Here is a 21179-nt window from a genome sequence, read left to right as displayed (position 1 = left end):
ATGATTAGTTGAGAATTGTAGCTGTTTCTGTATCTTTTTTAAAGGACATGGAAGGACAGGAAGAAAAGCAGAAGCATGGCTCTTCTCCTTAGGATAACAGCAAAGTAGATCATTAATTACAACTGCTCCAATACATCCCACTTTGTAGGAGCTGTTTCTGATTGAAAAAACAAAAATACCCACCGTTTAAAAATGTGACTGACCTGCTCACACTATAAAATGGTATATTTAAACAGATTTTGGTTTGTCAAGTTAGTGCTGTTGGCAGAAAAGGTATAGTATAGGCAGCTGCTGTGCAAGCTTCCCCACATCATCCTGCCAATGCACTTTAACCCTGACCTGGAGAGACTACCCCCTAGAAGAGGGATTTTTTTTCTCTATGACCATTCAAACATTAGCCTTCCTACTGAATCTGGTATCACAAGGTTGCCAGCTAATGACCTTTTTATCTCTAATCCACACCTTCCCCTCCTTACGTGATGCCAAGACCCGGTCATCATGCAGAATTCCTAAATTTCATTGTCATTCTCACAAGTCCAGACACCACTCAGTAGATCTTTTTGGCTTCCTAGGCAAACAAGGCTGGGAGTGTTACAGAGGCAACACCCTAAACCCCGGAGCAGGAGGAGGGGAGGAAAGGAATATTTTGGCTAGCTAGGCTGAAGGCTCTCCAGACAGTGAAGCAGTATTATTGACAGGCTCTGAAAGTAAAGGGTGACCACCATTATATGGAAGTATTTTGGGCCAAAATGTGGTGGTCATGGCCTGGGGAGAAAAAAATATGCAGACCTCCTTATGCTCAAAAATTAGAGTCCAGTTGAAAAACAACAGTAAAAATGCTAGAGCACCCACCCCCCCCAAAAAAACAGTCTCAAGGTTTTTAAATAGCATTTGAAAATTCATAGATTCATGGATTTTAAGGCCAGATAGCATCACTATGATCATCTATAGCCTGATCTCATGCATTACACCGGCTACGGAATTTCACCCAATAATTTCTACATCGGAGGGAATACTTTCCTACTGCATAAAATAACTTTGTTGAGCGCAATAGCTTGTGACTGAATTAGAATGGACCTTTCAGGAAAACATCCAACTTCAGTTTAAAGGCTCCAAGTGATAATGGCTTTACCACTTCTCTTTGGTGAGAACGTCTAATTAATCTCTTTAAAAATTGCATCTCATTTCCAATCTGATTTTAATCAAACTTCAACTTCCAGTCCCGTGATCCGATTATGCCTTTGCCCGATATAGCAAACAGCTACCTAGTATCAGATGCTTTATTAGATTTACTAGTATTTTATTTCCCATCACAGAAAGTCTTAAACAGAGCCTACAGTTGAGGTTCACCTTACCTCTGGAATTAATCCACATGCAGCTTCTGATAAAAAAGGTTTATAAAACATGTTTTGCGTAGGTTTATTAGTGTAGCATTCCTCCCGATATTCTTCCATCTTTTCATTGAGCAGTCTCAAGGAAAACATACACATGGCTGATTTGAGAGAGCCATTGTCTTTGTTGAATTTGCTAAAGAGTGCAAGAAGCACTTTGTCACCTGATGGGACACTACTGTTCTCCTGTCCCGGTTGGGCCATGCTCTCAGCCAACTTTTCTCCTGGGGTTGTGACATAGACAGAATGACAGTGATCATAAGTGCCATCATCATCTTGACAGCCTAAGTCCATTTCAAAATAAGAATAGTAGTGAGCATCACCTTTGCACAGACGTGCAATTAGTGTTCGGTTATTAAGGGGCTGTTTCTCCTGCTGATTAAAGATAAAATAAACATATTTATCATCTTCAAAGACTGCCACAAACTGCTGTGTGTTTGAGGAATGATATACTGACTTAATAGCTGTAGAGTCTGTATAGGTTTCAAAAATGTCCTTCCCATCCTCAGTGTAAAGCTGCCTAGTACTAATTATTATCCCATTATCATTTGGTCCATTCCCTTTTCCAACAAACAGCAGTCGTTTTTTGTCCAGGGAGGTGATTAGTCCCACAGTTGACACAGTCTCATCGTTGCTTGCCACAAAGGACTTTTCCCCACTGCTATCAACATAATAGGTTATATTTTCAATGTTCTCCAGCTCCCTGATAGCACAGATTCCCTTAAAAAGGCTCCCACATACAATAATTTTTCTCTCTAGTTTATCCAGCAAAAGTAACTTGTTGAAATTGTCAGTCATTGTTGCTGAACTGCACTGATATTCAATGGGAGGGGTGCACTTTTTGTTATCCATTTTTGGACCAGTTTTTACAGACATCTGTTCCTTCAGGTCTTTTGTAAGTTGATGCAGGTAATTTACTGCTCCTAAATAGACGGTCCCGGTATCATCATTCACTGTAAGGTGGTTTAACTCTGTGGGACTTTCAAAATGCAGTTTCTTAACCTTGAATCCACAGCTGACACAAAAACAGCTCAAAATGCTTAATGTCCAGATCCATAAAGCCATTTCTATGTAATACCTAAAACGGAAAGAGAGAAAATGTAAAACAAGAGAAAAATAAAGTTTAACCTAACTTTAGTAACCTTAGCTTTAAAAATATTGATGTATAACCAAATAAATTCTGGGGTTTTCTGAAGTGTCTCAAATGAGGTCAATTGTCTTGTGGGAAAGTATGATGGTGAGTTTGAATACGGTCACATGACTGGTAATCCAAAGACTATCAATGAAGCCAGGATATGTGGTAGGGTGGGAGGAAGGAGAAGTGACACTGCTTTGGAAGGTTTTATGTTCTCTAAGTCCTTTTACTGGGCTTGTGAACATAAGACAGGAGCTTCAGATGGATGCTGTCTGGTGTGGGATTTAATTTAGATCAAAATCTAAACAAATACAAAACTTAAGAATTCAGTGTTATTAAACAGCAGAATTATGGGAGCTTTCTGAAAGTTTAAGTGCCAGCTAAAAATCATATGGCAACTTCTCTGAAAGTATAAAAAAGGATCAAACTTTTTACATATCCAGTAACTCTAAATGCAGTATAACCCAAAGAATGTAATGTTTTCCATTACATATTAGCAATGATTCTTCTAGCTGAAATGTTAACACTGAAAGCTACTAGATTTTATTGTTTCTGTGAGGCCCTTCCAGACATTTGTTAGTTGACGAGCAGGTGAGTTGGAGAAGGAAAGGAAAGAGAACTGGAATACCTACATTAATCCAAAGAGCAACAATCTCTGTCATTACAGGAAATCCTTCTAACGGATTAAAAGTTATAGCAATCATGCTAAATTGCTTGGGAAAAAAACTAATACATTAGTTTCATTACTTTTCAGTAAAGTAGATTGGTGTTTCAGCATACAGAAATTAGATCCGATGCATCCGATGAAGTGAGCTCTAGCTCACGAAAGCTTATGCTCAAATAAATTTGTTAGTCGCTAAAGTGCCACAAGTACTCCTTTTCTTTTTGCGAATACAGATTAACACGGCTGCTACTCTAAAACCAGAAATTAGATAGCTTCCTGTTATGTAGTTTGTGAGCCCTCTAGTGGCGTGCACTGTGTTCTAGGTTCTAGAAACCATCCAGACTTCTGGTATCTAAATAGTTAAGCTTTGCTTGTTTGTAAACAGTAAACACAGTTATTTGGGACCCAATTCTGCCCATGTGATATTTTCATATTATTACCGTTGTCAAAGAGCCAAAGATGCAACAAGTATGTATCTCTTTTCAGAACTAGGCTTTCAAGAGTTAGTTTTATTAATTCCTAACTGCATGAAAAGCAAATGTCCTGTAGATACATCCAGCTTATCTTCCAATCACTTTGAGAACTAGATGTTTGTTACAGCAATTCCTAGGGTGCAGTGCTCCTGGAAGCCAAAAGCCAAGCCACCTTTCTTACAATGGCCTGCTGGGGGAGGGAACGTCTGAGGGTTGTGTGTATCTTTTTTTTTTTTAGCCCCTCTTTCTCTCTCTCTCCCTTTCCCCAGTCCACCTGCTTGCATCCCTGCTCTTGCAACCCACTCCTGCCGTAACAATGACTTTGGAACCAGCTGTTTGTATGCACACTAGAACCTAGCCATCAGCCTGTCTGTCTGCTCAATGAATTCAAGCACACTACAGCTACAATGGAGCCTGAGGTGTTTCAGGGACAGCCTATACTTCATTGCTTATCACAGCACACAAATTCAGCAGGAGAGCAGAATGACAGATCACACTAAGGCAGTGTTGAAGCTCAGCACAGAGGCAGAAGAGGGTATGGATCTCTACAGCAGGTAGGGAAGGACGGGGAAGTATTTTGGGACCCACAGAAGGTTAATCATGGAGAATCGCTCTAGGTGTCTTTGGCGCCAATCTACATACAAGATGCCATCAACATAAAAAAACCTGGTTTTAATTCACACCTCTATTTATTAAAGTGCCAGTCTGTATGTGATTTTTATTTTGATTTAGCTTAAATGGCTTTAAAAAGGGTGAAAAAAAGTAATTTAAGGAATTCTTAATCCAAAATGAGAGACTGTCCAGACACAGTCTTGTACCAAAACAACAAAGCATGAATTAAAAACCGATGTAGGTAGTTGGTGACAGTTTGCATAGACAAGTCCTTAGTGCTCATATGTCAGCCCCTGCCCCCACCCCCTCTTGTTTAGCAGAGAGAGCAGAAAGCCAAACACAAGGAGGATATGTAAATCTGGAAGGGATGTATGGGGGACAGTGGCAGAGCAAATGGAAGTGTGAGGGCAGTATTGTGAACCTCAAGCACTCGGAAATCAAGAATCAGGCCCCAGAAAGTCATAAGTGTCGTTAAAATCATGAGATTTTAAAAAAATCTATATCTGAATTCTTATATTTGCCTGCTTGTTTGCAAGCCCTTAGTGCTTACATTTTCAATCTTTTCTTCACAATCATGAGGGCAAAACACTAAAAATGAGATCTGACATTTCTCACATAAATTAATGTCTCCAGAATGACAGGTTTCAGAGTAGCAGCCGTGTTAGTCTGTATTCACAAAAAGAAAAGGAGTACTAGTGGCACCTTAGAGACTAACCAATTTGTTTGAGCATAAGCTTTCGTGAGCTACAGCATCCGATGAAGTGAGCTGTACCTCTCGAAAGCTTATGCTCAAATAAATTGATTAGTCTCTAAGGTGCCACTAATACTCCTTTTCTTTTTGTGTCTCCAGAATAGAGCTTTAAGGAAAACTACAAAATATTGTGATACTAACAAAAAATAGTAAGAGTTGGCAACTTTGTGTGGGTTGCGTGGGTGAAGAGAAAAAGGGCATGATGAAACCATGAAGTGGAATCTAACTTCAGATCTTGCTTGTTGGCCAATAACAAATCATTACCCCTATACTCATTAAGGGTCTGATCCAAAACCCTTTGACTTCACTGAGCTTTCGATCAGGACTTTCATGTGTTTAATGGAAGCCGCTGTACTTGTAGGAGTGTCAGCTGGTGTGCAGAACAGGCCTTAACTTTTAAATTTTCCTGTGATTACTGATATGTGTCACAGTCTTAACACTCAACTTTGTTTCTTTAAATAAAATATCAAATTTGAATAGTATATAATTTGTCTTACCTATGTAAATTGCTTTTAGAATTCTCTTGAAACTTCTACTATTTGTGTTTTCAGAAGCTAATTGCATTTGAACTTTTAAATAGAGCAGCTGATTGATTGAAATTATATTAATGCCCTCTGAGACCTAAGCTAGTGTGTGCTTTTACCTATGACATTCAGGCTGGCTTCCCAAACATGGAACATTTTGCAGACTTCCAAAAGTTAAATTATGGTGGTGGGGAAAGGAAAGCATGCATGCCCAGATATGTAGGTATAAGGGGGGGGAAAAAAAAAATCACATGCAGACAGAAATCTGGCAGACAAATATGCATCCGATGAAGTGAGCTGTACTCACGAAAGCTTATGCTCAAATAAATTGGTTAGTCTCTAAGGTGCCACAAGTCCTCCTTTTCTTTTTGCAAATACAGACTAACACGGCTGTTACTCTGAAATATGAAACAGTAACTCTTCCTTTGAAAGTTAATTGGGTGACTGTCTAGTGCCTGCCTGATGGGGAAAGGACTTGGAAAACTATAAGGGATCTCAAGTCAAATCTGAAACATCTAGGCTGTGATAAGAAATCGGTCACCAGAAAAAGAGAAATAATTTAAAACAAAAAGTAATGTAATAGTGGAATGCCTTGTGGGAAGGTGCAAGCCACATAAAGTGCGAAAGCAGAGTAAGGAACTGAAAAAAAAAAACTAGATCCCTGTGCCAAAACAGAAGTTAAAGTTGGCAGCAATAGCAAACTCTATGGTGGGAGGTGAAAGGAAATTGCCTGAATCATTATTTGCACTGAAGAGCAGAACCTAAAAGTCAACATCCAGGCTGCAGAAACCTTTCAAGCTGGGAGGGAAGAACTCTCCCCGAGACAGTAAACTGTTTACTGTGCCCAAGACTCACATTGGCATTTTGAATAATCCACTAATTCTAATCTCTCTTTATATTCTCTGTATTTTCATGGCTCTAGGCATCGACAAGGATGTAGAGGGGAGGACTGCTTTCCTTATGTAGAATGATTGTCTTCTTTAGACCTAGTTTAGTTCAAAATAATAAAAAAGGCCAGAACGAAAGAGACTAACCCCAATCCTATTTTCCAAAGTTCCCGTCATGGGCCAAACCAAGCAGCTAACTAAACGAGACAGCAGGAGAGGCAGTGTCAGCTTGCCTCTTGATAACAGGGTGACCTCATATCCCAGAACCACCAGGAAAGGGCCCAGAATTATACTGCATTCCTGAGGAATGCAGACTTTGATGCATGCCACAAAGTGTAATGAAATCCTGTGCTCCTCTACAGCTCTATTACCCTCTCTCCAGACTTCGGAACAACTCTGTTCTATCTTATTTGGAAAAGACTCCTCTCCCCTCATGTCCCCACCGTTCCCCAGGAATTTAGTGTTCCGATACAAACAAACCGTCTTCCCTCCCACATTTTAGCGATGGAACAGCACAAGCCATAGCATGTCATCCACTTTAAAATATGGTGACCTTGTTTGTGCCATCTTCTTATCTGCAATGAGCTAGAGAACCAGGCTTACTCTGCTATAAATTATAGCTAAAATAATAATCATATCTAATTCTATATCCAGCATGTAAGGACAAATCTTAGGACACAGTGAATACAGATAAACTCAGACTCATTTGTTTATTCCTCTCCCACTGGAAAGGCAATGTATATAAAATGATATTACCCCTCAAGCTTAGCAACAGGAGCCAAGATGTGACTTTATTTACTGGATATCCCTTAAGGAAAACTGCAGCAATTTCTTATGCCAGTCTAGGGTAAATTCTGCCCTCAGTTAACACCCACGTAAATCCATTTACGTCAATGGATTTGCAGAGGTATAACTTAGAGGAGAACTTATCCCTTTAAGAGCTGGATATTTATTGAATTGAAATGTAGGTATTAGAAAGGGAATTGTTTAGAAATACCCATCACTGCTCTGATCTCTCCATTCGGTGCTCATTAGGGGCCGTCACCCTAACAATACAGGCACCATACTTCCAAGCATGGGGCTATGCCTCATCAAGAGGAAGTATGGCCTTGTTCTCTCTCTCTGGCCTGGGATTTAGGAGCATTGGGTTCAATTCCCAGGTCTGTCACAGATGTCCTGAGTGACAACTTTTTGTCTCTGTGTAACCGGGTGGGGACAGGAATACTTGCCGTCTCCCACCCTTTGTCCGTCTTGTCTATTTAGAATGTAAGCTCTTCGGGGCAGGGAATGTCTCTTACTGTGTATGTATGTACAGCACCTTGCACAAGAGGGCTCCAATATCAGTTGGGGCCTATATATGTTTGGATATAAATATCAATATCAGGATAACGATAGTTATTATCTGGATTAGGAAGGATCGCTATGCTTGAGAAAATTCAAGTCGTATTAGAAATCATTAAAGAGTTTTTCCAAAGCAGTTCAGCAAAATTCTATAAATTAAAAGTTTCCAGTTAAATTAACCAAAATAACGTGCACAAGCCATAAAACTTTTTTTTTTTTGGCGTTCATATTTTTTTTTCCCCAAAGCAGTAGGGCTAGATTATCTCAGACATCCATGCAGCTTAACATTCCATCTTATATTCATTGGCTTCGTTTTTTCCCCCTTCCAAGAAAACAGTAAACAAATATTAAATATGCCATGGAAAAGATCCAAAAGTAAGTCCCCGTGCACTTTTAAAAGTTTAGTTCTGATCAGTCCCCTGGGATTATTCACATGCTGAAAATTAGATGCGTTTAAATTCCTTGTTGAATCAGGTCCTACTTGTTTTGCCCGAAGACATGCAATAAGTGTGACTTATTTAGTGCCTGATCCTGTGAGGTGGATGATGAACACCCAGAACTCTTACTGAGTTCAGGGAACACAGCACTACACAGAATGGGGGTCAACTGGAGGCTAAATACAGCACTTTAATAATAATAATAATAATTATAATTATAATATAATTATTATTATAATTATTATTAAACATTGCCTTTTTCACCCTGAAATTCCTGCCTGTCATTTCTCTTCCCCTCTTGCCAATATTATTAAAATCCTCTTCTTGCCCAATTTGTCAGTCAGAATTAACTGAATTGCAAAACCGCTTTCTTTTCTAAACCGTCTTCTCCATACACACACACCATGCAGGAGCTACTCTTACTCATTTAACATTCACTTTAAATCCATTTCTTTTATAAGGGGGAAAATCTGATGGCAGCAATAGATTATAAAATAAAAACCATTCACAAAGCACTTTACGTACATTGTTAAAAGGCCCAAACTTTAAAAAAAAAAATAAAAAAAGTGTGTGAGAGAGAAAGAGAGAGAGAGTGACTATTCAACTCCACCAGCTGCCAGCAATGCTTGGAGACAAAGAGCGGTGTTGTGATATTAGCAGGCAAATTATTTAAAAGATAAGGTAACTGGTTCACAAACACTTTGTTGCCATTTACAAAGCAACACATGACATCCCAGAAGTCACCTGTAGGGAGGGCAAGTACAGTACTTGGGAAGCCACATTGTTACTAAGATAAAGCTGAGCATAAGCACGAAAGCTTATGCTCAAATAAATTGGTTAGTCTCTAAGGTGCCACAAGTGCTCCTTTTCTTTTTGCGAATACAGACTAACACGGCTGCTACTCTGAAACCTAAGATAAAGCTGTTTTTCAAAATAGCAAGGCTAACCCCCCCAGCCCCCACACTGGATCAATTTTAACGATCTGAGTAGATAATTGTATGCTTTTATTAAGAAAGACCAAAAACCTAAAAGTATCATCAGTCAAGTCCTCAATAGACAGAACATTAGAACTTCCATAATTCATACTCAGACACTGATTTTCAAATTGCCTTAATGCTTCTCTTGTAATTATCTCGAAGAACAAGTCTAGCAGCATTTATTTAGAATGATGCCTATCGGGTGTCTTGCAACTTTTCCTCCTACCTTACCCAATCCTTTTCAGAAAGTATCTGAAAGAGTCTTGAGCCTCTCACCCATCCTAAAATGATGTTTCAGAAAGACTATCCCTTCCATTTTAGGAGATGGACTAATCGCAGCCACTTACCTTCAGGTTATTTGTGGAATGTTTTGTTAAACCCATGTAACCATGCTGAACTAAACTGGTAATGAAGTCTGACACACACAAAATTTACTTGGAGGTTTTCTTTCAAGAGGAGATTTGCAAACCTGGGCTGATGTGGTTTTGGGGTACACCACACAAAAGTTATGGTTTCCTGTCCAGAAACCAGACAAACCTCGTAAATGTTCACTGAATTTAATTTTGAGTTTGAGGGGCTTTCTGAATCTGAAACTGTGTGGGGAAGGTCTAGAGACATGAATCCACGAAGCTCAGATTTTGGGGTTAATGGGGAAGAGAAAATGATGTTACCAAGTTTCTCTTGTTCTACCTTTTGAGGAACATCATTCATTTTAGTCCCAAAGTTACTTAGGTTCCACACAAAATTTGGCATTCTTGCACTTCTAATTGTTGAAAATTATTTACAATCCGAAATGAAGAAGCATGAAGCTGAAGTTATCATCAGATCATTAAGATTAAATGAATGAGTCGCACAGCAAGTTTTCTACATGAATATTTTCTGTGGTATCCATGTTTTGGCCTTTGTACAAAGCCATCTAGAAAGTTTTTATGGATTAGGGGGAGAGGGGGAGAGAAGGTGCTAACCTACAAGGTGCTATAGGCTCAAACTGTGTATAGATTTCCCACAAGTTCAGAAGAAGGGTGATTTGGACACTGTAGCTAGTCACGCTTCCTTAGAAAACTAAACAGTTATGTTTCTGGATTTTCACAAAACATTTTTCACGATAACTTCCAAGAAAAAAAAACAAAACACAACATAAAAACAACAACAGGGAATTTCATCCAGTTTCCCATAGCTCTGGCAACTACTCCAAGCAGTACTCTCATACACAAAGGCACCAGTAAGATACAAGACAGTGTTAATTACCAGTCACAAACGAATCCCCTGCTTAAAAAGTATTTGGTTGTCTGAACATAAAGAGATTAAAGTTTCCTTAAGACTTTGTCATCCAGGCATTAACAGCAGCAGTGTGAGGGGATTGGTGCACATGACTTATGAGAAAAGGCTGAGGGAACTGGGCTTATTTAGTCTGCAGAAGAGAAGAGTGAGGGGGGATCTGATAGCAGCCTTCAACTACCTGAAGGGGGGTTCCAAAGAGGATGGAGCTCGGCTGTTCTCAGTGGTGGCAGATGACAGAACAAGGAGTAATGGTCTCAAGTTGCAGTGGTGGAGGTCTAGGTTGGATATTAGGAAACATTATTTCACTAGGAGGGTGGTGAAGCACTGGAATGCATTACCTAGGAAGGTGATGGAATCTTCATCCTTAGAGGTTTTTAAGGCCTGGCTTGACAAAGCCCTGGCTGGGATGATTTAGGTGGGGTTGGTCCTGCTTTGAGCAGGTGGTTGGACTAGATGACCTCCTGAGGTCCCTTCCAACCCTAATTGTCTATGATTCTATGACACACTTGCATTTGAGACTCCACAGATTGCAGCTGATAGGGGCAGAAGCAGCCAAAGCAGGGACTGCTACACTGGTGGGAGAGAGGAAGGGAGGCAAAACAGGGCTCAGCTGGGGCCCCCATTCCCCCCAGCAACCCCACGGACCCAGAATGGTGCTGGGGACAACTCCTCGCCCCCTCTTGGAGCGCTATGACCCAGATAGCATTCAGGGAAACTTTAACAGAGGAACCAGCCAGAGACTTCAACTGGTAGGGGCACAAGCAGCCAAAGCAAGGACCTTTGGACATTCAGAGAACTTTCTACAGTTTTGACTGGACTATCTCTGCCCTGTACTGATTGGCTGCTTGCGCCGAGCCCTCTCGTTCACTCTCCTCACCTCAGTTTCACTCCACACCTTCCCCTCCCCACTCTTCATTTAGCTTATCCCAATCTCCAGAGTAACCCCTCCCCACCAAAAGGCAACAAGCATGCTGTCTGCTGCCATCACATTGTTCACTCTGCTTGTGTGTTGTATATCCTTTCCCCTGACTGTGTCAGTCTCATCTATTTAGATTGCAAGCTCTTTGAGGCAGGAACTACCTCATATCCTGGCTGGCCATGAGGCATTACTGTAATAAACAGGATAAATTAATTTATTATTATTAAGCAGTAATTACATGATCCTGCAAGAAGTTCTGTAGGGGCTTGTAAAGCCCAACTGAAGTCAACAAGAGTTACGTGTGAGCTAAAAGGTGTGAGTAAAGCAGTTTGCAGGATCAGAGCCCACATGAATAATTATATCATTACCTTAAAGCTGATGAATGTATTTTTACATTAGACTGGCCCAAATCAAAATCCTGCATCTAAACACACCGGAGCTCCAGAGTATTTAAAATTCTAATCCAGATCCAAATTCTGACTTGGGCCAATAAAGGGGCAGAGGGAACTCTTACTTTTATAGCAATCAGCTAATTAGACACAGGCAACATACCCATGGTTAAATATTTTGTACTCTGATTAAAGAATTTCCATTGGCACGTTGTCTTTGCAACTGTGATGCTGGAAGACCAGGTGCCAGCATGTGCCAAAGACCCGGGACCTCAATGAACACTGACAAATGCATAACTGTAAACCAGCCTGGCTTATCTGTGGGTTAGTATAATTAAAATACATATCAGTGCTATAACAATGTTTAGATTTTTGTCTTTATGGAATGCTTGCAGGATGCTGCATATATTAACCCTACTTACATCTGTATCCCATGTATATTGAGTGTTTGCATTGTAATCCTCTGTAATTGTGTAACTCAAAAAGAAAAAAGAAAAGGAGTACTTGTGGCACCTTAGAGACTAACCAATTTATTTGAGCATAAGCTTTCGTGAGCTACAGCTCCCTTCATCGGATGCATTCAGTGGAAAATACAGTGAGGAGATTTATATACACACAGAACATGAAAAAATGGGAGTTATCATACACACTGTAAGGAGAGTGATCACTTAAGATGAGCTATTACCAGCAGGAGAGCCGAGGGGAGGGGGAGAAAACCTTTTGTAGTGATAATCAAGGTGGGCCATTTCCAGCAGTTAACAGGAAACTCTGAGGAGCAGTGGGGGGTGCGGGAAATAAACATGGGAAAATAGTTTTACTTTGTGTAATGACACATCCACTCCCAGTTTCTATTCAAGCCTAAGTTAATTGTATCCAGTTTGCAAATTACTTCCAATTCATCAGTCTCTCGTTGGAGTCTGTTTTTGAAGTCTTTTTGTTCTAATATTGCAACCTTTAGTCTGAAATCGAGCGACCAGAGAGATTGAAGTGTTCTCCAACTGGTTTATGAATGTTATAATTCTTGACATCTGATTTGTGTCCATTTATTCTTTTACGTAGAGACTGTCCAGTTTGACCAATGTACGTGGCAGAGAGGCATTGCTGGCACATGATGGCATATATCACATTGGTAGATGTGCAGGTGAACGAGCCTCTGATAGTGTGGCTGATGTGATTAGGTCCTATGATGGTGTCCTCTGAATAGATATGTGGACACAGTTGGCAACGGGCTTTGTTGCAAGGATAGGTTCCTAGGTTAGTGGTTCTGTTGTGTGGTGTGTGGTTGCTGGTGAGTATTTGCATCAGGATGGGGGGCTGTCTGTAGGCAAGGACTAGCCTGTCTCCCAAGATTTGTGAGTGTGATGGGTCGTCCTTCGGGATAGGTTGTAGATCCTTGGGGATGCGTTGGAGAGGTTTTAGTTGGGGGCTGAAGGTGATGGCTAGTGGCATTCTGTTATTATCTTTGTTGGGCCTGTCCTGTCGTAGGTGACTTCTGGGTACTCTTCTGGCTCTGTCAATTTGTTTCTTCACCTCAGCAGGTGGGTATTGTAGTTGTAAGAACGCTTGATAGAGATCTTGTAGGTGTTTGTCTCTGTCTGAGGGGTTGGAGCAAATGCGGTTTTATCGTAGAGCTTTGCTGTAGCCGATGGATCGTGTGGTGTGGTCTGGGTGAAAGCTGGAGGCATGTAGGTAGGAATAGCGGTCAGTAGGTTTCCGGTATAGGGTGGTGTTTATGTGACCATCGCTTATTAGCACTGTAGTGTCCAGGAAGTGGATCTCTTGTGTGGACTGGAGAGTACCAGAAGAGTACCCAGAAGTCACCTACTACAGGACAGGCCCAACAAAGATAATAACAGAACGCCACTAGCCATCACCTTCAGCCCCCAACTAAAACCCCAACTAAAAACAGACGTTCCTGTTAACTGCTGGAAATGGCCCACCTTGATTATCACTACAAAAGGTTTTCTCCCCCTCCCCTCGGCTCTCCTGCTGGTAATAGCTCATCTTAAGTGATCACTCTCCTTACAGTGTGTATGATAACACCCATTTTTTCATGTTCTGTGTGTATATAAATCTCCTCACTGTATTTTCCACTGAATGCATCCGATGAAGTGAGCTGTAGCTCACGAAAGCTTATGCTCAAATAAATGGGTTAGTCTCTAAGGTGCCACTAGTACTCCTTTTCTTTTTGCAAATACAGACTAACACGACTGCTACTCTGAAACCTGTGTAACTCAGTAGTTCTCAACCTTTCCAGATGACTGTACCCCTTTCAGGAGTGATTTGTCTTGCATACCCCAAATGTCACCCCACTTTAAAACTATTTGCTTACAAGATCAGACATAAAAATACAAATATGTCACAGCACGCTATTACTGAAAAATTGCTTACTTTCTAATTGTTACCATATACTTATAAAATAAATTGATTGGAATATAAATATTGTACTTACATTTCAGTGTACAGTATATAGAGCAGTATAAATGTCATTGTCTGTATGAAATTTTAGTTTGTACTGACTTCTGTAGTGCTTTTTATGTAGCTTGCTGTAAAACTAGGCAAATATCTTGATGAGTTGATGTACTCCCTGGAAGACCTCTGTGTACTCCCAGGGGTATGCATACCCCTGGTTGAGAACCACTGGTGTAACTCACCACCCAGGAAAAGAACCATTAATTGAGGCAAAGTACTCATCCTGCACACAAGGTGGCCCATGGAAGGCAAATGAGGCATTGTATAGCATCAAAGGAGAGAGACCTTGTTGACTGCATTCCTCACTCCCTCCAGGAAGGGGAGGCCTGTGCATGAACTCATCTCATCAGCTTGGATTCTGGGATGAAGGGGATAAAATCCCTGACATGAAGAAACTGAGCTCCGTAAACTGTCTGGACTCTGAGGGGCAAAGATGCCTAACAATAAGCAAGAGATTCCCGTGCTGCTTGGCATGAGTCAGCCCTAAAGGACATCTAGAGCTGCTTATTAAAGAAACTTATATTACCTTTTTAAATCTAAGAGTGAAACCCATTTGTGTGTATGCTTCCTGTTTTAAACTTATGAATGGCTCTCTTGTTTATTTTCTTAGCTAATAAATCTTTAATTCGTTAATTACAGGATTGGCTACAGGCGTTGTCTTTGGTTTGAGAGCTGAGTACAACTGATCTGAGGTAAGTGACTGGTCCTTTGGAACTGGGAGTCACCTGACTATTGTGATTTTTCATGTAAAGTGACCATCTATTACACAGTTCAGCTTGCCCATGTGGCAAGATAGACTGGAATGACCCAAGGGGATTGTCTGTGACTGTGGGCTAGTCTACACTGGCAATGCTAAAGCGCTGCCACGGCAGTGCTTTAACGTGCCTTGTGTGGTCGGGGCCAGGGCCGGCTGTAGCTTTTTTGCCGCCCCAAGCGGCAAAGAAAAGAAAAGGAAAAAAAAAAAAAAAAAAAAAAGAGAAAAACCCGACTGAGCTGCCACCGAATTGCCACTGAAGAGAGGGAATGAAGGACTTGCCGCCGAATTGCCGAAGACCCGGACGTGCCTCCCCAATGACGCAGGGAGTGCAGCCCCTTTCTATTGGCCGCCCCAGGCACCTGCTTCCTTCGCTGGTGCCTGGAGCCAGCCCTGGTCACGGCGCAGCGTGGGAGAGAGATGCTTACGGGGCCAGATCTTAAGGTCTGGGCAAGCTGTGCTGAGTGGAGGACCTGAGAATCCTTAAGAGGTGGCCCAGAAAGGGCTGACAGACACTCCAATCCTGCTTCCCAATCCCAGGAGCAGCCAAGGGCTGGTTTGGCCCCAGGGGGTAAATAATGGCAGTTTCAAGGCTACTTTGTCTTACATTGACTGACTAGTGATTGGTCCCGAGGATCTTTTACAAAGCAGGACATCACACGAGTGCAAGGGGCTCTGGCCATGCCACCCCCACTCCCAACACGCCCCCAAATACAGGGGGAAAGGGTCAAGAGCAAGTGGTGTACTGCCAGGTTATCCAGTTATTTGGAAGCCAGGGACTACCTTATGCTGGGGAAAATCCCCTGCCGCACCATCAGGACAGCTTTCCGGCCCCTTTAAGATAAGGAATTAGAGAAGAAGCCAAGGATCTAGCCCATGGGGAGTAGCACTATAGATTTAGAATGACTTTAGTTTCTTTGTAAGAAGGATATCTTTGTTCAAGAGAAAAAATACACTTACACTGACAGTAAAAAGGTCTCTGTTGCTAGTTCCATACTGTAACAACGAAATGCTTGTTTTCAATGCTAAGGTCATCTTCACAGACAGATTTTGGACTTCCCCTGGAGGAAATGAGTAGGAAAGCAGAACTCTTCACAATGCAAGTGAATCTGAGCACAGCCATGTGAAACGGAATGCAAGTAAACTATTTCAAACCCTTTCTTCTCAGAATTGTCATTGCATGACACTGCAGTCATGCAAATCAGGCTCAAAGGGTCACACATGGGCCGTCCATTTTTTATGTAGCCCTCTTTCTAAGAACAGTAACAGCACACGGCTCTCTGGATTTCAATAGTGGAGAGCTACAGCTCTCTATAGTACCCATCCTACTTGGGTGACAGTTATGACATAAATACCCTGGGCTGAGTTAGGCCTGACAAGAAAGGATATGTAAACAGTCAGGAATTTTCCCACTCTTACAGCGGTGCAGAATGGCAAATAGACTTTCTAAGTTAAATGGCACTTTGGCACCAGACAGACCCATAATTTTCCCCTCCCCACTAAAATATGAGTATGGGGCTTAATAGAACTATTGTATATAAGCTTAAATGCTAAGGCTGCATACATTTATTAACTCATATATCAACAACATTTATGCAGTGAGCAGTTTATTAAGCCCCATATCACGAAAACATTTTCTTTAAGAATTCTGCCCCTTGTTTGATGGTGCTTGCTGTATGAATTTCTGTCTCCTCATATTTCAGTGTTCCTCTGTTTCTCATTTTATTTTCCCATTTGGGTTTAACAGGTTCTTTCATTTTTCACTTTAATGTCATTCTCTGGCTGTGTCCACCATTTATCTGGGAAATTCCTAGTTGGTGGGACAGAAACCATGCAAAGGAGGCAAAGCTGTAAACCAAGCTAAATAGAGTTCCATAATATGCTGTACTTAGGCAACTGATAATGCAAACCACAAGACAGAGAAGAGAGGCAAACATTCTCTGGCTGGAAAGTTATTGAATGTTTAGAGCCAAGAAACACAGTTGAGGAATGGAGAATTTTCCAGGCTTCTGCCTCTAGAGATAAATTGCAGGGTTTTGTCTGGTCTATCCCTCATTAAATCTTTTTTGTGGCTTTTGTAAGTCTTCAGTTATGTTGATAGTTTTCATTCCTCTGGAGGTTCATTGTTTGCTTTTCAAACTGGTGCTTTCTTTACACTTTTGAAATGGTCACTTGAATCCTCTCCCACCCCACAAAAAATCATAATTTTCTAATCTTGAGACATGGCCTCGTTAAGATTTTCTCCTCTACTGCTGCTAGTTCAGTCTGGTTACTTCAGAAAAGACACTCGGGTAGTAAAGGAGGAGGTGGAGGAGAAAGAACAAGAACCTTGGGTGATTTTCAGCCCCTCCTCCCCCGCCTCTGCCCCCCCAACACACACACAGAGCGCCTCATTGACTTTCCATATATTTTCAAATCTTGCCTGAAAAACATTTCCCCCTTACCTACATTCTGCAGTTTCTCTCTCTGTAATTTTTTATTTTTAGCTTGGTAACCTATTTAACCCATGACACCTGATTTTTGTTTTAAATGCCCAAGGTGGGAAGTCAGATGAATGATTGTTCCAACTGGGAGGTGCACAGGGTGCAGGTAAAGGGCAAAGAGTGGGTAGTGGCAGGTGGGTGCGGGAAGAGATTGAACAGTGAAAGTATGTGGATGAAAGCTGGTGCAGCAGGGGAGAATGGTGTGGGATGCTGGTCTGGGGGATGTAGTTGGTGCAGCAGGGAAATGTGAGTTGCTGGGAGGGAGGTCTATAGCAATAGGGCAAAGCAGAGTGGGGTAGCTGGAGCAGCAGATGGATGAAAAGGATCAATGGATGAATAGCTGGAGAGGCTCAGAGCATGGTGTGAATATGAGTGGGGGAGGATTCACAAGTCAAAAGGTTTCCCGCAAATCAGAGACACTAAAATGGCACATGCAGGATAAAGGGTTAATGTAAGTATTTTGGGATACAACTTGCATGAAAGATGCTGTGCAAAACCAAGTGGCATTTAATTGTGTTTACTTATCTGTTAACATTTATCCATCAGGACTTTCTATTTCCACTGCAGAGAAAAGAGAAAAAACAGAGCTGCAGCATTTTGACTTGTATTTACCCTTCAGTTTTTAAAGAGACTGAGAGCAAGGAAATGAGTGGAATGTTCTTAGCCCTAATGGACTAGCCGCCGCTTGTGTTGATCAAATGTGCCTGTGCCGGAACTGGGTGCACTTGCTCCATGTTTCTATTCATTACATTTCACTCCAAATGTACACGCCAGTTAACCAGTAACTTGCATCGATCTGACAGCAGCACCTACTCGTGCCCATCTATTTAATGGTCTGTCAGCACTGCCATTATAAAATCCATTTTTTACGGATGTATAACATGGCCATGAAATGTGCTTCCCTAGCTTCAGAGTTGTCCAACAAGATTTCAGCCCCAAGGAGCATTTTTCTTTTAAAAGACAGTGGGGCCTCGGAGTACAAAATATTTCATCCATTTAGGATTCTCCCCATCCAATCAATGAATGCAGCGCTCCGCAGTATTACAGGAGGGTTCAACACCATTGCATCAAGTTGCCCTCTGCCTCCAACCTAGTTCTGTTGGCATGTGGGTGAAAATGTCAGATTACTGAAGTGCAACACACTGTACAGTAGGTAAAATTCATCCCCCATACAGAAAGTTCATATGACGCCTATGAACCACTTAAGCCATAGACGTTGTGTGGGCTTTCTGCACAAACTTTCGCTCTTTGAGGAGGTTGCCTGAGGAGCATGTACATGCATCTCCCCTCCGTGCTCTCCATTCCCTACAAGAGTTTGTAGGATCCAGCTCAAGAATCTGTTAATTTTATCTGGCCCCCAATTTACCGTTTCCTTACTTTATCACAGTACTGCCAACTCTAAGCATTCAACAACCATGAGTCAGACCCCAAAGATCATGTGTTTGGCTTAAAACCCATATGAGATTAAGTATACAGACATTTGGGGCATTTTTATTTGCCTCTGGTTTTTGAACCTGTCATAAATATAAAGGGAAGGGTAAACCCCTTTAAAATCCCTCCTGGCCAGAGGAAAAATCCTCTCACCTGTAAAGGGTTAAAAAGCTAAAGGTAACCTCGCTGGCACCTGACCAAAATGACCAATGAGGAGACAAGATACTTTCAAAAGCTGGGAGGAGGGAGAGAAACAAAGGGTCTGTGTCTCTCTGTCGGTATGCTGCTTTGCTGGGGATAGAACAGGAATGGAGTCTTAGAACTTTTAGTAAGTAATCTAGCTAGGTATGCATTAGATTATGATTTCTTTAAATGGCTGAGAAAAGAATTGTGCTGAATAGAATGACTATTCCTTTCTGTGTGTCTTTTTTGTAACTTAAGGTTTTGCCTAGAGGGATTCTCTGTGTTTTGAATCTAATTACCCTATAAGGTACCTACCATCCTGATTTTACAGGGGTGATTCCTTTACTCCTATTTAATTCTATTTCTATTAAAAGTCTTCTTGTAAGAAAACAATGCTTTTTCATTGTTCTCAGATCCAAGGGTTTGGGTCTGTGGTCACCTATGCAAATTGGTGAGGATTTTTACCAAACCTTTCCCAGGAAGTGGGGTGCAAGGGTTGGGAGGATTTTGGGGGGAAAGACATGTCCAAACTACGTTTCCCAGTAAACCCAGTTAGAGTTTGGTGGTGGCAGTGGTTATTCCAAGGACAAAAGATAAAATTAATTTGTACCTTGGGGAAGTTTTAACCTAAGCTGGTAAAAGTAAGCTTAGGAGGTTTTCCTGCAGGTCCCCACATCTGTACCCTAGAGTTCCGAGTTGGGGAGGAACCTTGACAGAACCTTTAGGCCACACTTGAGCTGTGTTTTCAAGCTTTTCTCCATGACCGCTAGAAACCTTCTTTTTTTCTTTTTTAAAAGACAGCTGAGATTCTCATGTATTGCTCTTTAAGGAAAATCCCCTTGTGTATCATAAGACACAACATAAAATGATGAGAGTGGACAATGCTCCATCTGATTTCATAGGGACTTATAGTTGTGCTAAGAAAGGAGTCAAGTCAGTTTTTCAAACTGTAGGAATGTGTATTTAAGCAATAGATTGTGAAGGCATTACAGTGCCTCACATGATCCTGAAGCATCTCAGCATAAACCCACACTACAAGATACAAGCTCCGAAATTAAGCTGTGCAAACCAGTGGTAGTTTCTGCCTCAGAGGAGTGCATGCTAAGATTTTCTCAGTTTGATACTGAGAGTTCCCTGCTTTCAAACCTTGAGATCCACTTTGATGTACAGGTTTGAACAAAATGCAGACTGCAATGTAAAATTCAGCTAATGCCATCTTGTTGCACCATTTCTTCTGGTGAAGCCACGGACTCCCTGTGGTTTTGACAAAAACCTCAAGTACTCTTGTTCACAAAGCTCTCTGCAAAGCTGAGGCCTTGTCTTCATGGGAATTTCTGCTACTGGCATAGCAGAGAGATTTTGAACTGGTGCAGCGTATTCCAGTTTGGAACAGCGTTGGTAAGTCCAGAGTATGTAATGAAACATAAAACTAGGCAAGTTTCTCATGTGAACACACTTTTGGATACGGAGGCCTTTGCAGCTGGATGTTCAAAAGCTGGTGGCAGTGTCGTTTTGTTCAACTTGTCTGTCCTCTGGAAGCACAATTTAGCATGGCCAACAAAAACTATCTCTATTATCACAGGCGAACAGAGAGCAATGAAAATCCTGCTATTTGTGTGACTAGTTCCATCCTGCATGACGAATGACTCAGGCAATCTCCAGAGATTTCTGGTGGGCAGCCTTAGTCACATCCTCTTAGCTATTATGTTACACGTTTCTTTTATGGAGCTCATTGCAATGGTGAAGAAATCATTTTCACTGTCTCTTACATTGTATGCTCTCTATATTGGGTACTTTGGCATATAAATCTCAAAATTGAATTTACAATTTCTGTTCAATATATTTGGTATTGTGTATAGTGGATAAACCCCCATCTGAAACAAGCAATCAGCATGTATTATAATGCTAGAGACATATTCAAGAGCTATTCTAAACATGATCAACTTTCTCTGAAACCAAATCAGGTGAAAACTGATGGGACAAAAGGTTTATTGTGGGTAGTATATATGTTTTAGGAACAGCAATATACCTAAAGCATGACATAATTTGAAATAGCACCTGCATTTCTCTGCTAT

At 41.3% G+C, this 21179-nt stretch overlaps 1 protein-coding gene across 3 annotated transcripts in view; it reads right to left on the bottom strand.

Moving 5' to 3' along the window:
• Nucleotides 1-21179, bottom strand: part of PLXNB2 (plexin B2) — a 331427-nt gene that overhangs the window by 93786 nt on the left and 216462 nt on the right. For all 3 annotated transcript variants that reach the window (XM_074942362.1, XM_074942360.1, XM_074942361.1), the window contains one exon: nt 1356-2469. In XM_074942362.1, coding sequence (XP_074798463.1) covers nt 1356-2469 — 1114 coding nt within the window. The remainder of the gene's footprint in view (nt 1-1355; nt 2470-21179) is intronic.

Source organism: Natator depressus, chromosome 1, assembly GCF_965152275.1.
Source record: "Natator depressus isolate rNatDep1 chromosome 1, rNatDep2.hap1, whole genome shotgun sequence".
Lineage (NCBI taxonomy): Eukaryota > Metazoa > Chordata > Testudines > Cheloniidae > Natator > Natator depressus.
The sequence above is the reverse complement of the archived record's forward strand: the minus strand, read 5'-3'. Positions and strand labels throughout refer to the sequence as shown.